The sequence below is a fragment of the Loa loa genome, assembly GCF_000183805.2.
Source record: "Loa loa unplaced genomic scaffold supercont3.181, whole genome shotgun sequence".
NCBI lineage: Eukaryota > Metazoa > Nematoda > Chromadorea > Rhabditida > Onchocercidae > Loa > Loa loa.
In genome coordinates, this window is record NW_018108361.1 from 82855 (window position 1) to 98858 (window position 16004).

The 16004-nt window shown below is 34.1% G+C and overlaps 3 protein-coding genes across 3 annotated transcripts in view; all 3 read left to right on the forward strand.

Moving 5' to 3' along the window:
* Positions 1-4050, forward strand: part of LOAG_18041 (von Willebrand factor type A domain-containing protein) — a gene marked incomplete at its 5' end in the record, with an annotated part of 7622 nt that extends 3572 nt beyond the window's left edge. Inside the window, 9 exons of the mRNA XM_020450711.1 lie at positions 909-1093; positions 1193-1398; positions 1799-1993; positions 2254-2331; positions 2439-2513; positions 2621-2804; positions 3147-3225; positions 3299-3485; positions 3636-4050. Coding sequence (XP_020305579.1) covers positions 909-1093; positions 1193-1398; positions 1799-1993; positions 2254-2331; positions 2439-2513; positions 2621-2804; positions 3147-3225; positions 3299-3485; positions 3636-3806 — 1360 coding nt within the window. The 3' untranslated portion in view covers positions 3807-4050. The remainder of the gene's footprint in view (positions 1-908; positions 1094-1192; positions 1399-1798; positions 1994-2253; positions 2332-2438; positions 2514-2620; positions 2805-3146; positions 3226-3298; positions 3486-3635) is intronic.
* A 1127-nt stretch (positions 4051-5177) lies between these two features.
* Positions 5178-7082, forward strand: LOAG_18042 (hypothetical protein; the record flags this gene model as incomplete). Its single annotated transcript, XM_020450712.1, has 6 exons — positions 5178-5266; positions 5637-5829; positions 6017-6130; positions 6319-6408; positions 6661-6880; positions 7018-7082. 6 exons carry the CDS (start codon positions 5178-5180, stop codon positions 7080-7082), a joined length of 771 nt encoding a protein of 256 aa, XP_020305580.1.
* A 791-nt stretch (positions 7083-7873) lies between these two features.
* Positions 7874-15961, forward strand: LOAG_01801 (hypothetical protein). The gene is made up of 28 exons (XM_020445848.1): positions 7874-7909; positions 8142-8244; positions 8579-8771; positions 9029-9110; positions 9347-9478; positions 9599-9772; positions 9882-9975; positions 10043-10196; positions 10285-10400; positions 10469-10579; positions 10800-10920; positions 11082-11173; positions 11559-11607; positions 11864-11994; positions 12190-12267; positions 12388-12463; positions 12528-12760; positions 12865-13096; positions 13247-13382; positions 13554-13643; positions 13850-14070; positions 14212-14318; positions 14436-14591; positions 14681-14765; positions 14841-14944; positions 15030-15131; positions 15296-15431; positions 15663-15961. Exons 2-28 carry the CDS (start codon positions 8185-8187, stop codon positions 15731-15733), a joined length of 3336 nt encoding a protein of 1111 aa, XP_020303735.1. The 5' UTR covers positions 7874-7909; positions 8142-8184; the 3' UTR covers positions 15734-15961.
* The last annotated feature ends 43 nt before the right edge of the window (positions 15962-16004 follow it).

The following is a 16004-nucleotide window of genomic DNA, read 5'->3' on the forward strand; positions in this document are numbered from 1 at the left end:
TCAGATTTGCAGTCGAACGAATCGTTCGGAATATAAATATACATCCAGATGCTGTCAGGTAATTCCACCATACTGTTCTCTTTCTGGAGACTTAATTTTTGTCTTAACCGTTTCATTTTTCAAATATGTCTAGTGCATTCATTGGAGAAATTGGTGTATAATTGATGTTTCCTAATTTGCTGACATAGGGTGGTGATACGGAAAAGTTAGATTTGATGCTTGTGCAACACTTTTTCATCCTTCCTTCAATATCGATTTGCTCGAAGTGGTTGATCGCTAGTACAATTACTCAGCAATGGAATATTTTATTGCATCATCATAAACAAATAAACAATCATCACCGATTGTTTGCTTCAAAATTATTCAATTTTTATTGGAATTGCATTTTTGCGAGAGAATAATAATTGGAAATGATTGTCATCGTGAAGTTTCCCTACTAGAAATGTTGTAGCAAACAACAAAACGGGAGAATTGCACCACGCTTGACAACAGAATGTAGCAAAACATTTAGGCGCATTTGCATGTGATTCGATGTGACATACAAGCGCCTATTTGCTTACGTCCTCTCGAATACTCTTTCAGTGGAAAGTCTCGGTGTCATTTCAGCAATAATTACAAATCAACCTGTCTCGACAGTGTTTCGAGCCTTGCTCATTAATGCTTGTCAACTCTTCAAAGAGAATGAATAGCATTTCGTTTCCAAACTTGCTTTTACTTTCGAAATGTTGACAAAATAACGCAAGAAATTTCTATTTTGCTTTCAACCCAATCTATAATAAATTTAAAATGTTGCTCATTGCATGTGCGGCATCATTCTAGCAGAAAACAATGTTGACGTATAAAACCAGTGGAATTTAACTTTATTTGTAATAAAATGAACTAAACGAATTTAGAATAAATCTTTACAGGTTAGCTTTGATCACTTATTCTGGACAAGCTTACGTTCATTTCAAGTTCAATGATCCACAAATTGGTAACAATACAGCAGTGATAGGACATTTAAATGCGTTGAAATCAATTAAAGGTACCACATCGACTCACATCGCATTACATCAGGCTTACAAACTATTAATGGATACTGATAGTGGAAATGGTGCGGTTTTTTTCTCTTCCTTTCTGAAACATATTTCTCAAATGAGTTGAAACAGTTCCCGGGAAAGTAAATAATGAAAGTACGTGTAAATAATTCCAGGAGCACGTGAAGGAGTCAAAAAGATGATTATCATATTCACGGATGGACATTCGCAACAATCACCACAGGATATGGCATTACGTCTTAAAAATGAAAGCGTAGAAATTTTCGCAATAACGTTGACCCCAGCACCATATGCAGATGAGGGCGAATTACTAAGTATCACGCAGAATACAGATCATATTTTTACGCCCGTTAATTTAAAGGTTTTGATAACAACAATATAAATGTAGATATTCTGATGGATGTAATGCTCTTTACTACCCTGTGAACCAACAAAGTTTTTAGTTCTCAAATAACTTTATTTATGCTTTAAATCCCATACGCAACACGTGAACTAAACGAAATTCAGGTTAACTTACATGAGAACTAACATATTACTTAAAGAATAAAAGAGCATTTAATAATAATACAATATGACGAAACAAGACTGAATGAACATCAATTTTACCTAATGCGCCATGGGATTTTGTACGTCGTTTAAGTATCTCCTCAATAATTGTTCTAAATTTTGTTGTATTTTATATCCTCTTTTATCCGACATTGAAATAAGTTGTAGAACCGTTTACTTTCTACATACACCTTCAAAAATATTGCCTATTTCAGGATTTCGAAACCAAATTTCTCCCGTACATTGGTTTTGGTTGTGTTGGTGTAGATTTAGGACCTGATCCGGAACCAAGGATTCGTGGTGCCACCGATGTCGTCTGTGATGGAAGTTCTGTTACATTCACTGTCCGAACACAATGGCCAATGACAGGCCTTATGTATGCACAGCAATATCACGATGATATAAGATGTGTTAAGGCAAGTTTCATTCCATCTGATTAAATGAATCAACTTTCATGTTGGTCATTCTAAAGATGGATTCCTGATAGGCCAATTTCGTACAGAGAAACTCTGAGATTTCTAAAATACTGTAAACATGCAAAATGACTGCATAATTGCTGATTATCGTACTTTTCTAATACGAGTTTAAGTTTGAATTTCTAAAGTTCAAGAGTGTGAATTGCTTAAAAGAGTTTGCTTATTAATGCCCGTTAAATAATTTATTTTTTTAGGTAACTGATGGATCATCCAGGGAAATCTCGATCACAATTTATGAAGGCACATGTGGTCTTAGTAAAACACCAGCTGCAGTACCTTTCCTTTTTTCTTGTTATCATTGAAAAAAAATTCATAATTAATTTTCCCTCAAATATATTCTTTACTCTTTTTGGGATATTTCTGTCTTTTTTATTTGTAGCGACGCGATGGCTATACGTTCAAAATTACTGTGATATTGCAATTCCATCCAGTTATCATGACAAGAGCCGATCAAGTAATTTGAATTGTTTTAACGAATTTAATTTATTTGAATCCCATGACATGAACTTTTCTAAGAGTTACAAACTCCTTCATTTTGAGGATGATTTGTAAAAATTACAGGGTCTGAGTATATCCTGCTCCTATCAACAATCAGTGCCACGAGAAGAAGTGGGTCGTTCATCAATTAAAAAGCTTAGTGATACTGAATGCTCATATCGACTTCATCGATTTGCGCCTGATCAATGTGTTCCTTTAGATGCTAAAGTTGGTGAATCGTTATTTCATAGATGGGAATGCAACAGTCGTAAGTTCATACTAAGTTCAAATCTTGAAGATTGCTAACACATTTAAAAAGTAGTAGTCTTGATTATGATCATATCATGCAACTACACTGAAAGCCTGCTGTTTTCAGGGAAGATTGGTTAGTATTAATCCACTGCTTTCACAAAATAAATGCATTTGTAGGATTGGTCTAAGATCAAGCGGAAATTTAGCCCCAGTGAGATAAACAATACCAGGGCACTGTATCATATCTGTAGGATTAGAGATGAACTATTAAGGTGGACAGATCTGTTTTCCTGATAACAATCAATTAAGTTGCTTCTAGCTTTTTTCTTTCCATTTTTTTAATTTCAATTTATTTCAGCGTCAAATTACCAGTATTTGGTACATGATTGCTTTGTTAAATCAGAAACGAAAAATGTACTGATCATGGATTCAAACGGGTAAGCATCAATGGTCAATGTCAGTTATCTGTTACACAATACAATTGAAGTACTCCAACTTGTCTGTTTTCAGATGTGAAGTAGACCCATATTTTTTGGAAACTCCTGATTACACGAAATTTTCTGAGAATTGGAAAAATGATGCGTATGTTTTCAAGGAAATGAGCGTATTCAAGTTCCCGGGAGAGGGAAATGTCGTCTTTCAGTGCCAGATATCATTATGCGATATGGAAGGAGATGATGCATGCAAAGCCATGATTGTTAGTTCTCTTTAGGATTTAATAAGATTTTCTTCAAATTCTAAAAAGCAAAACCATAAGTTTCCATTTGGGAGTTACTGAATACGTTTAATCCATAGCAGTCTGTTGCATTGCTTTTCATTTGTTCCACTCAGTATATTTCCTTTGAAGCCTCCACGCTGCCCGCATAATTCGACGTTAAGGCTGAAACGTGAAACGCAAGCTAAGATAAAACCAGGATTTGCAATAACATTTAATGTGGAGACCCGAACGTTGAATGTTTTGGAAAACGAATCTACTCGACCAGCTACTCCTATCAAGTATTGCGATGTCAGAGTGTAAATTGTGTTCCAGTGCAACCTCACTCTATGAATTCTAGCTTTGAGTCCATCAAATAAGCAGTAAAAGCCTTATAAAAAAAGGTTTTTTTGAGTAGCTAAAGAATTCAAGGTCTCAGAAAGGTACTGGTAGTGTTTCCATTCATTTGAATTCTGAAACATTCGAAAGAACTTGCAATTTTGAATAAGAAAAGCTATTTAATATCAAAAATATATTCATTTGTTTTATGACATTCATTCATTGCAGCGGGTATTTCATGTATAAAACAATTTTCTCTCGTGTATTGATTGCATTCGATATCATTTTGATATATGAGTTCTTTTTTCCAAGAATATGGGCAAGTGAATCGTTACGCCACTAAAAAGTAAGAAAGTTTGTGTTACCCAATCGTTCCTTCTCATCAAAACATCGACTTGACATATGTCATGCTTGAATCATTAATTATCTATGTAAAAGGATTGTTACTGTGTTTTGCCTGATTAATGTGCTTTTGCTTAAGTTAATAATGATAGTAAGTATTCGCTTGTTTGTAATCTTGATATATGCAAATATTAGTAGGGATCTCATCATTGTAACGTTTCTTTGAAAAGCCATATATGTTTTGGGAATAAAATTCAGTTTTGTTCAAAATTCTGGAAACTTTGAGTCCTAAAACAATGTTTTCATGTAATAAACTATTTTGAATATACTATTTATCTTGATTAATTTCTTGTATTATTGCTTTCAGATCCATTTCTTTCCACTATTTGCAATGATTTACGCATGAAAATGATGTGCTTTCAGCATAGCACAACACATACATATTTGGTGCAAAAAAAAAACCAATTGATTTATTCCTTTCAAAAGTATAAATGTATTCAAAAGTAATGCACAGGTGGTGTTTTACACTATGAGGATGCTCAAGATAAAATAAAAAGTGCTCAAGGTTGCTACAATCAATTGAAGGAGAAAAAAAAACGAATATTTAATAAGATTGTTTGCAATCAACAAAAAAAAATATTAAAATAACTGCCTTTTATTATTATTCATTGATTCATGATCGACTCGATTCATCGAAAATTCTTTACATTTGGTTGAACCAGCTCAAAATGAGCTTTAAAATGAGCATAAAATGAGCTTTGCGTAACTTTATCATTGGAAACCTTACTAGACGGTTGTGTCTTCTGCATAGACCTTTGTCTATAATGAGGTCATTAAATTGTTATTGCTGAAAACTGTAAAACAATACCAACTACTAGCATTCACGAGATAACTGCAACCTCCACAAAAACTCCAACTTACACTTGAAGCAGAATTTTACATTTATTAATCAGCAAAAAATACAAAAAGTGCTGTTGCTATTTTGATGGAACTTTTTCAGGACAAGTGCAGGACATGATGCTGAGTCATCAAAAGCCATGGGGTATTATACTTTTACCTTTAAAAGTTCCATCAGTGACTCAGCACTTGCAATTTAAAATGGTGTAGGACCTTAATTTATTGGGTACTTTGGTGAAATGAAACCAACAAAACAGTTTTGGAACTTTACTGATAATACTCGGATAATAAGTTATATTCCACAGATTAAACTATCAGTAGTCGGTCCAATCATTTGGTCAATATTTTAGAACTCTATGCACATCTTGTCCATGTTTCCATTCTCCACTGCATTCTGACAAGGTGACGAAGATAAATCATTGGATATTTTGGTATTTAAATGTACTGAAAAAAGTTCGGATCAAAGAATGATAACGAAAATGATCTAAATTGTTAAGGCACTTTCTTAAAAACATATGGATGTTAGCAAACTCTTAGTAGGACAATCATCAAAATAAGTGATGGAAAATCTTGTAGCACTGAAGATGCAGCAGATTCAAAAGGAAGAGTGTTACCGCGACAAATGATTCGTATCCAAAGGACTGAACCAGAAGAAAACGTTGTGCGCACTGAGTTGCGGTTCGTTATTTACCAGTCGAGAAAGGATTTGGAGGAGAAAGCTCTTTACGAGGCAAGACGATTCAACAAAATCACAACTATATGGTTCAAAGTGTGCCAGTAGCGATTTGAAATAACTATAACGAAACTTAAAAATTTAATCCTTATTTGGAACAAAAGGATTTATTAAACTTTTGAAAATTTTTGCCAATTAAATATAATATTTGATGTTAAAAACTAAACGATTCAACCAAACAAAAAACCAAAACTGCCCAAAAAAATTCAATGTATTGTTTCAGGAAAATATAGTCAATGAGGCAGTGCACTGTCTAATGAAAAAATATGCGGAAATGAATTTGGGACAAGTGTTACTACCAGGTGTTCAAAAAGTCGATGCTAAAAAATTTGCAAAGGTTTTCGATATAAGTACATTAAGAACTCCTCCTAGCTGTTCTCAGATAATACAAATTGCACAAATGCACAGAAAGACAAGCAACTACACTAGTTTAGATAATGATGATAATTCTGTTTCATATCCATTCGGCTTTACTATTAATCATATGTTGTTTCTGTAAATGATCCAAAAGATTATCTCCTGCAGGCATTACCAAAAGAGGATATATCCAAGTCACTTTCTTCAAAATACATCACTGATAAGGAATGGATAGGAGAAGCTCAAAAACGACTAGAGGTCTGTCTCATATACGATAATCATACCAACAGATCCCTTATCGTTTTCACTGAAAGATAAAATCAACGAATAATTTCTAAACGATAAGATTTCCAGAATTATCTGCTCCATCATTTAAGCTTACATAAGGTTGCAACGTATGAAAACGACTGTTTTTTACTTTAATATGCAACTTGATGAAATATTTTATGAAGAGAGTTAAGCCTTGCTTTTGATATAAGCACACTTCCGGATTATTTGAACGCATTTCAGTTGGTGGCAAAACGAGTGCAGACAATTGAGAAGAGCGCAACCTTAATTGGTCCTGAATTCGCAGCTTTCCAGACACAACTCGCATCACTGCTGGCCGATCTAGAGGAACGGCAAAGAGCAGGTGGCAGTCCTAACACTGCTCTCCATAATGATCAAGTTATTCGCAAAAGACTTGAGCAACTGCAACAATTCGCTGCAACAACTGCTCGTGTGAGGAGTCGTAAAAATTATTCAGAGAATTTGTCAATTAGTGTGAAATGGGAAGAAACTATCCAATCCACATGCACCAAATGCAATTTGAGGATTTTTAAAGTTTAAAGTCTGGGGATTTTAAATTATAAAATATAAAATTCTCAGACTCGCCAATAATGATGAAGTTTGACGGAAACAGACTGCTTTTACTTGCAATAGACGAGGTGTAATGCAGAGGTCAATATGTTACATTTTCTGGAAAGAAACTTCTCTGAAAAGCTGTTTTGCTCTCAGTAATGATCTTTTTTACTTCTCTACAATATAGAGCGTGTGTCGTACAGGAAGCATGTCGTTTGAATAATCCGAGCATATTGCAGGCATATATGGACTATGCTGTGCAGCAGTGAGATTTCGGAACGAACTAATCAGAAGTCTATGGGTAGATATGATCAGATTTGTTGCAGGAATAAAATATTCTGAACAAAATGATTCACCGCAGAAATTTTTAGAAAACTATATGAAGGAGGAAACAAGAAAGATGTAATCTGTAAATGTAGTCTTTAGCAGAGAGTATCTTGTAAATTTCCAAAGAATATGTTCATTAAGGGAAGCAGAACTCTACCTCATGTCCTTCTCTTTCACATTTCATAACAAAAACGCCAACAAAGAGAAACTATAAATTCAAACTATAAAAGTGTTGTCAAAGTCCTATGTTGTCAAAGTTCATACGTCACTTCATTATCATCCCATTATTTTCAAATTATCCATCCCTGCTTCTCACGGTTCTATAAATCTCTATGTCCTTCTCTCAGCTCATATATCTTTACTTTTACATACTTAACAAAACTACTTACATTATGCCCCAGCATAACAAATCCACTCTTGACTATCTTTGTACCTTCCCACCAACAAATCTGCACTTCATCCTTGTCTGAATACTATTTCATAACGGTTGCATGCTACGGAATCGTGAAATGAAATACGTTGCCAACCTTTTATTTTGGTCTAGGAATTATAAGTTGTGCAAAGTGGATTGTTAGTGGAGAGGCTAGTAAAGGTTGGAGTTAGACTGTTCACTTTATCTTATTTCTGTTAGCGATGATGAAGAAAACATAAGATTGAATGTTCATGAATTTTCTCCTTGCAGCACTCCTTTCTTCTCTGATATATAATAGTTCCGAAGTATGAAATTGCATCTCGAATTTGATGATCAAATTTTCAAATAATATTATCAAGCTGTGTTTCAATTCCATTTTTATTTCATTTGTTCATTATGATATTATTTGCAGGTTTCAGAAGTAGTGAAGAGACACTAATTACTTAGTCATACTTATGACTGAATTGGAGCCAGTTAGAACCAAACAGAAGAGTTCTCGAAAAATTCGGAGGAAGGTATGATTTAAAACATGGTTTGAAGTTGACAAATTCTTTCGTGCCTTAAAGTTTGAATAGAAAAGAACTTGTCAAATGCTTTTGATGAGTTAGGTACCGTATTAAATTAATAATTCATTCTCGAAATTATGGAATTACTGCTGCAATACGGCACATACATTTTACAGTCATTTGTATTCTTAACTTAGTGAACTGTTGATTTGATAGTCCTTTCAATTTCATTTTATTTTTATTCGCATTACAAATTATTGTCGTGAAATAACAGTAATTCCTTTCATGCTGAATTCCCGCTACTGCTGATCGTATTTTCACTTACTGTAGAAAAAAACTTTAGAAGAAACGTTCAGAATCAACAACATCAGAAGAGGAGTGGTTCAGCAGCGATGAAAGTATCCATGAAGGTAATATTGCTGACGACCAGGAGGAACAAAAGTTTGCCAGTGGACCTTGGACGTATGATCTCGATGTGGTGCTCGTAAAGAAAGAATTTGAAATCAAAGATATTTGTCGAGAAATGAATGCTTCCGGTATATTACTTTGTTCATGATTATCATGAATCACTGGTGATTGTGTAAGCATGCTAAGACATAGTAATTTTAAATAGCTCTAGAGTTATCTATTGGGTCTGATAAACTTCTTGTTCGAGGTTATTTTCGTGTACAGGGGAAACTTTTTTTTAATATCACTGATCCATTGCTTGCTATTATTGTTTTTAATTAACCATTTTGTTATTTGTTGTTTTTCTAGTTTATTACAAAGAACAGTTCTTTTTAAAGTCTTTCAGACTTCACAATTGAATATGTGCAAGAAAATGGTTTGGAAAAGCCTCTCCTGTTCAGAGATTCATTGAGCTCACTCGGAATGAAGTATGTTTTAGGAAAGTATGATGACTTTTTGATTATTTTCTGCAAGTCATAACCGTTTCATTTTTCTTAAATTATGTTTCCCTCTAATTAGATTTGGAAGAGCAAAAGTTGAATTTTATGAAGAATTTCCCTTATATTAAGAATTTATTTGTTGCAAAAAAAAATTTGTTGTGTCTTGTGATATAAGTGTTTTATTGTACACAATGATAATGTTAAATTGGTGTATGAATTGTTAGGATGCCAAAGGATGGGACGCTCACTGCACGATGTGTGCTGAAAGCAGTTGGTGATCGCCTGGTTGAAGTGGTTGATGTGATGACACAAGGTAGTCGGCAAATGATGCTCAGTGATTTTGTTGATTATTACGAGTGAGTCCTGAGAATTGTCGAATTTGTGGTTTTTGCATGTAGCACCAGTTTATTTTGCTGATAAAATAACTGTATCTAAATTTACGTTTAGAAATGCTTTGCAACAGTTCATTTTTACAGGTCCCCACCAGCAGAACGAAAAGATCTGCTTAACTTACTTTCACTTGAATTTTCTCTCACATCGCTTACGAAAAGAGTACGAGGACCAACGTTAGCTCTAGAAATCGACTGGGTTGAACTATATTGGCCAAAAGATTTGCGAAACTCCCCATCTACTTTTCCTAAAGTACAGAAGTATGTTTTAATGTGTATGAACATTTTAATTCTATATACATATTTATTTATTTACATGCTTGTCGCAAATATTTCTTCAATTTTCTTGTGACTTTCATTCTTCTTTCAGTTACTGTTTAATGAGTGTTAAAAGATCTTTCACTGACTTTCATATTGATTTTGGTGGCACGTCAGTTTGGTACCACGTTTACAAAGGAAGAAAGGTATGTACATCGAATTGTTAGGATTTTTATAGTTTTAATAACCTTTTGTTGATGTTTTGTATTCTAGACTTTCTGGGTTATTGAACCTACAGAAGAGAATATACTGAAGTACGAAAGGTGGATATTGGAAGGGTCGCAACATGAAACATTTTTCGCCGATCTTGTTGATAAATGTGCAAGAATCGAATTATATGAGGGTTATACCTTTATTATTCCATCAGGTAAATACCTTTTTGTTCTACACTATAAAAGAGTCTACAAAATTTAAGGCAGATATTATTACACTAATCATACGTTATTTTATTTCAGGCTGGATTCATGCTGTATATACTCCAGAAGACAGCTTGGTTTTTGGTGGGAATTTTCTTCATAGCTTTTCTGTTCCAATGCAGTTACGAATCATGCGTTCTGAAAACATTCTTATGGTATGTAAATTGAATTAGTAGGTTGATTCAACATTCTGTTTGCTGCTGTTGTAATTGCTTGCTTTCAGATTAAAGAAAAGTACCGTTATCCAAATTACATGGAAATGGTATGGTATGTGATAGAAAATATTATTAAGAAAGCAACCAGTCGCATCTACAAAACTAATAAAACGGGCAAAGTGATTTATCGAAGTTTTTCTTGAGTAGTGTTGTTCTTCTCAATATCTAGGATTGTTCATTTTATGTAAAAGTTTTAAATTTTCATGAAATTTTACATAGGTGAAATGTTTTTATTGTGCCGTTTTTATCAAGGACTCCATGGATAGTATAAAAAGAAATGCAGAACTACATATAGTTATTTCATCCAGTGAATAATTTGATTTAACTTAACTGTTTCAGAATGTATCGGGTAACAACGATCAGAGTGTCGATAGCAATGCTTTAAAAGAAGAAACTGGTGCCAATATTGATGGCATCATGATTCATGTGGATAGTATAGTGGAAAATGCTACAGATAATGGTTTATGTTGATTTCAAATATTTAACTTTACAACTAAAATTCCCTCTTTTTTATAGGATGAATTTTTTTGCTCTACCACGGCTATTTCTACGTATTTTTAAATTCATTTGTTCCACTTTCTTTATTTTCCTGGTTGGTTGTCACAACTAAGATTATTGCAGACATAAAAAAAGAAGCAGATGGTGTTGTAACATATGAAGGAAATACATCAGCAGAAGTAAAGGGGAGTACGGTGGAATCAGCTGCACTGCAGGTAGTTTTTTCTTAAATTTTTCTTTCATTTTGCTTTTTCATTCCCTTTGTTTTACTTCCCAGTTCAACAAAACGCTTGCAAGTTCAGCACATTTGTTGGCCTGTTTCTGCCTTAGCATATAGGGTTTAGTTTATCGGGCATTTTTTCTACGGTAAAAACTGAACAAAGTGCAATAGTTGGTGAGCAAAAAGTGAAAATTCATGTTCTGGAAAGGTAAATGTATAAAAATATTGCTATTTTTATTGATGCTTGAATTTTAATTGCGCAAATTCTGTAGCCAGTGAAAATCCGTATGTTTTGGTGAGTGTACGGAGGGGTGGGAGTGAGCGAAATGACAAATGAGCGCTAATTGGAATCTAAATTTTAATTGGAATCTTGCCAACAGGTTAAATCGTCATATAAATCGAGAGAGAACAGTTTGACGTATAATGATGGTCAGTTTTGTTTTTCTTTTATTTGTTTCCTTTGAAAACCCAATTTTAAAAAACATGCAGTAAGTCATTAAAATTGAAAGTTGCCAGTTCAATGATTTTAAAGCTAACTGTCATGCCTTTTGGTCCAAAAATTCTAGACTTATTTGATTACATTCAAGTTTTACTTTTTTTGAAATTCGTAACAAAAATTTCAAGCTAGGAAGGATTGCTTTTCGACTGAAACAGATGAAAATGTTCGGCACCGTTCGTGTTTCAGAATATCTTTCAACAATCAGCAAAAAGGAACGCGAAGGGTTCAAATCGTTGCTGGTTTATATGCGGGAGATTGTTGTGGATCATAAAGATTCGGCAGATCAGAAGAAGAATGATGTGTTGGATGTTTTTGAAGTAAGTTTATTTGATTTATAGGTTTTACTTTACTTTCATCGTGGTAATTGAATAACATGTCACTGTTATGTTGCTATGGCATTATTTTTTCTAGCACATTCAAGTTTTTGATTCGATCATCTTCAACTTATGCTTTACGCAAAAACTATATTAATCATAAGTTTATTAAAACCATGAACTTATGCTATTTTGTAGCAAGTACTAAATCATGAAGTTCCCGAACATTTTGTAATCGGAAAAGAAAAAAGGACGAATGAACAGCAAATACCTAAGGTATGAACCTCGAGCTTAAAAAAATTCCTTTTTTTGAAATTCAATTCAGTTTAAGAAACTATTATCATGTTTTAAATTTTCATGCATGTATTATGTTCTCTGATGTATTATGTTCTCCAGTTGAATCAGTGGTTGAAAGCTTTTGGGAAAAATAAATCGCCTACAGCCAAGCGAAAAGTACCTCCCAAGGAAAAAGGTTTGCTTTTAGATTTCTTACTCATTTGATTTCGCATTATTCGCAAAATATGTCGGTTTTCCAGTCGTCGAAATGCAACAGTTTGCGAGACCTAAGCCACCGAAGTCAAAAGTCAAAAGCAGCAAGAAGCCGGATTATCATAAACCTGATGGACCATTAATTGTGGGTGGCATTCCACCAGCTATCATGCCAGCTGATGCACCTCAAGCGCCTAACCCGTATGGCTACGATCCTTTGGCTTCTGTTACTCCTCTGGGACACAAACAATTACCTTCTGCTTATAGGCGCACACCCGATGTAAGCGCTTATGATCTGTGTAATCCACGATTTTAATTGATCAATTTCATTATTTGTGGATGCATGACATTCAAGTAAAATTATATACAATATGCATATTTTAGATGGCAAAGGCACCACCGAGCCAGAAATTCCGTCTTCAGCCTCAGCTGTACAAAGTTGTCGTAGCTACATCTGAAAAAATGGAAGCAGTACCTGAAAAAAATCCAGACAAGTCCTGGTCGACAACTGTTATACCAACACCTGGACCTTCAAATGATAATAAATCGGCAGAATATGAAAGCAAAACTGTAACTATTGCACAGGCGGACACTGAAAAGAGCTTTCATCATAATGGTCACTTTTGACATATGTGGACTGATATTGCTTGAGCTCTTATTAAGGCTTAGTAAGTATGATGATTAAGTAAAGGATCAAAGTCTTCTGGCTGCATAGGAAAGCCGTTTTTTTTTTATAACAATTCATACAAACTTTCATTGATTATAGAATTAGCACGATCTTATCGCGATCGAAACAAAGATAGTCAGCGTGAAAATCGTCATACTGTAAAGGAAGAATATCCAGAGCTGCAATATCGATCACCTCTGGTACGACCTGGTCCAAGCAATAGGAGAACGAGTGTGTTCGTATTTTAATCATCCATTCGAATTAAAAAATACTGAAAGTAGTGATATGTCATAAAGAGTGCAAACTGTCGCCAGTTTTTTCCTACAAGTCGTCAAATGAGAACTTGTACTCTACTTTCACACATTTTCAGTAGTTCAAAGTTACTTATGATTTTGGAAAGTTTCAGTGCTTCGAAAATTGGTGATAATTTATACCGTTATTCGGGCAAAGCTTTCAAACGGCGATATACTGATTCATCTTCGACTATTGATTGCTGGTAGAATTTTTCATTAATGACAATGTTTTAAAAATTTCCGAGAATAGGGTTTAGACTTGAGGGATTAAAAAATTGTTTCTAGTGGCTCTTCATATTCCATTGATTTATAATATACGTTCTCTCATTTTCATCATTTGAAAATGTTAAAAAACTTCGAATGGGGCACGTGTTAGCTGGTTTAAAAAATTGATTTTGCAAAGTTCTAGGTCAAGTGGGAGCAGAGGTACGAGACGTGCAAGTGACTGTAATTCAAAGAAAAATGAATACTTTACTTCTTGGCGTTCAGAAACGCATCGTAAATCTAATTCTGCAGATATGTCTGGCATTTTCTCACAATCGTTTGTTCGATCTTGGCCTGAGAAAGTGCCAGCTGTCATTCGACATAATTATTTAGTACCTGGTGATCCTCGTCTTCCATCTACGGAAGGTTTTAGTTTATCACCGCTGTTGATTGCCTTATTTTATTAAGTCAGCTTTGAATACTGTTTTCTTTGGTCATATTGTGTTAAATTCCAGCTGATCTGGATTCTGTTGCAGCCTTTCAGTAAAGTTCTTAATGCAATTTCAGGATTATCAAAATGGTCACCTGCTACTAAACTTGCATCAACTAAAGACCATGAAAAATGCAAAGACTTTCCGATTATCCAGCCGAAACGAATTATTGAGGATGTCCAAGTAAAAGTTGATAAAGTCATGTCGCATTTTTTACGAACTTGTTTGGATAGGGAATTATAAAAGATTTCATTTTCTTTCTTAATGAAGTTCTTGTTCAACTAATAATTTGGCATTTAGAAACGGAGTTCGAATATCAGAATGAATGTTTCGCCTCCAGGTTGTCAGAAAACATCGTCTGCAGTGGGTCTTGTTGGAAACTCGCAATATGTTCCTCTGCTGAATCGTGAACGAAATCCTACTCTAGCACCACTTTGTGATTTTAAAGTCTCGATGGTTATTTTTATACCTTTCATATTTATTACCGATAAGATTTCAAGTATTTTGACTTCAGCGAGACTGAGTAGTCTTTCAAATTATTTTAGCAGTATGCGCCAAAAAGTGAACATGGTACGGTTGCAGTGGCATCATCGCTTCCTTTACCCAACAAATGTTCAGTTTCGCTCTCAGGCATGATTTCTGTTCTTGATTAATCTCTTAATAACCTCAACTCATCTTTAGTCACTTCAACTGTAACCTTTTCAGAATCCCATGGGAATACAGTAGCTGAACCTGTAAAGTCTGCAGAGGGAATTAAAAAACCTGAAATCCGAGATTTGTCAGTTACATTGAATGAGGACAAGGAAGATGTAAGAACTTATTTTGATCTTTTTTCTTTTTTTCTTTTTTGTTGTATATGTTGTTTCATTTTCATGAAAGATGAAGCCTTTGTAGGGTGCAGAAATTATGACAGCAGCTGAAGAACTGGCAGAATTGACTAAAGTTTTTGATGTCGATGAACGACATTCCGAGAAGGATAGGACTGGGCCCCTTATGGTTTGTTCAAAAAGTTATTTTGATTTTCACTTCTTTATCCGTAACAGTTCTTTTCAGTGTTCAAATCATTAAGTTTTACAAAATGGTTCTGACAGAGAATTTCGCAAACCTGTTATTGAAGGACGTGACATACATGCGAGAAATCAGATGTGAATATTTTTAAGGCTACAGTTGAACAGAGAAAGTTGAAGCGACAAAACTGGAGTAACTCAAAAAAGACTGATGACATTGAGAAACATAATTTATCTCCTCCTGAAAATTTAGAAGCTGATTCAATTTCTCCACCGCCGAAATTATCAAGTAAGTATCTGTTTTTATAAAAAAATGTTCGGATTTAGCAAGATGCCGTATTTTTGGTTTTAAGATTTATTTCTGGTTTTAAGGAAGTTGCTTTATACTTCCACTTTTGAATGGTTGTCGAAAATTCTCTCTTTTAGGCACAATAGTTTTTTTTTATGCTTCACCTTTTTCACTGAAGACGTAGCTATAATTTGAATGCATAGTCAAGATCACTGTATTTATTGATTTCAGAAATTCCAACTGAAACTGTTTTACAAAATTTAAGTTCACTCACTGCGGAATTTAATGCTGTTGTGGATTGAAAACGAACAATTGTCGATGTTTTATTTGGCACATTTATTTCTATTTAACTGTCGAACTAAGACAAGTGTACAAGTATTGTTCCATTATTCGAATTTCATTTATTTAATATTGTTTTCGTTACTAAAAGTATTTTTGATATTAAGCATTGAACCATTAATATGGGATGTCGAAATGTTTCGTGTTAAGCAGTTTTAGGTAAATTCTAAGATTAGAGAAATCGTACTATTTTCAGCTGTATCGAAGTTTTTTCTTTGTAAATATAATAAAGAT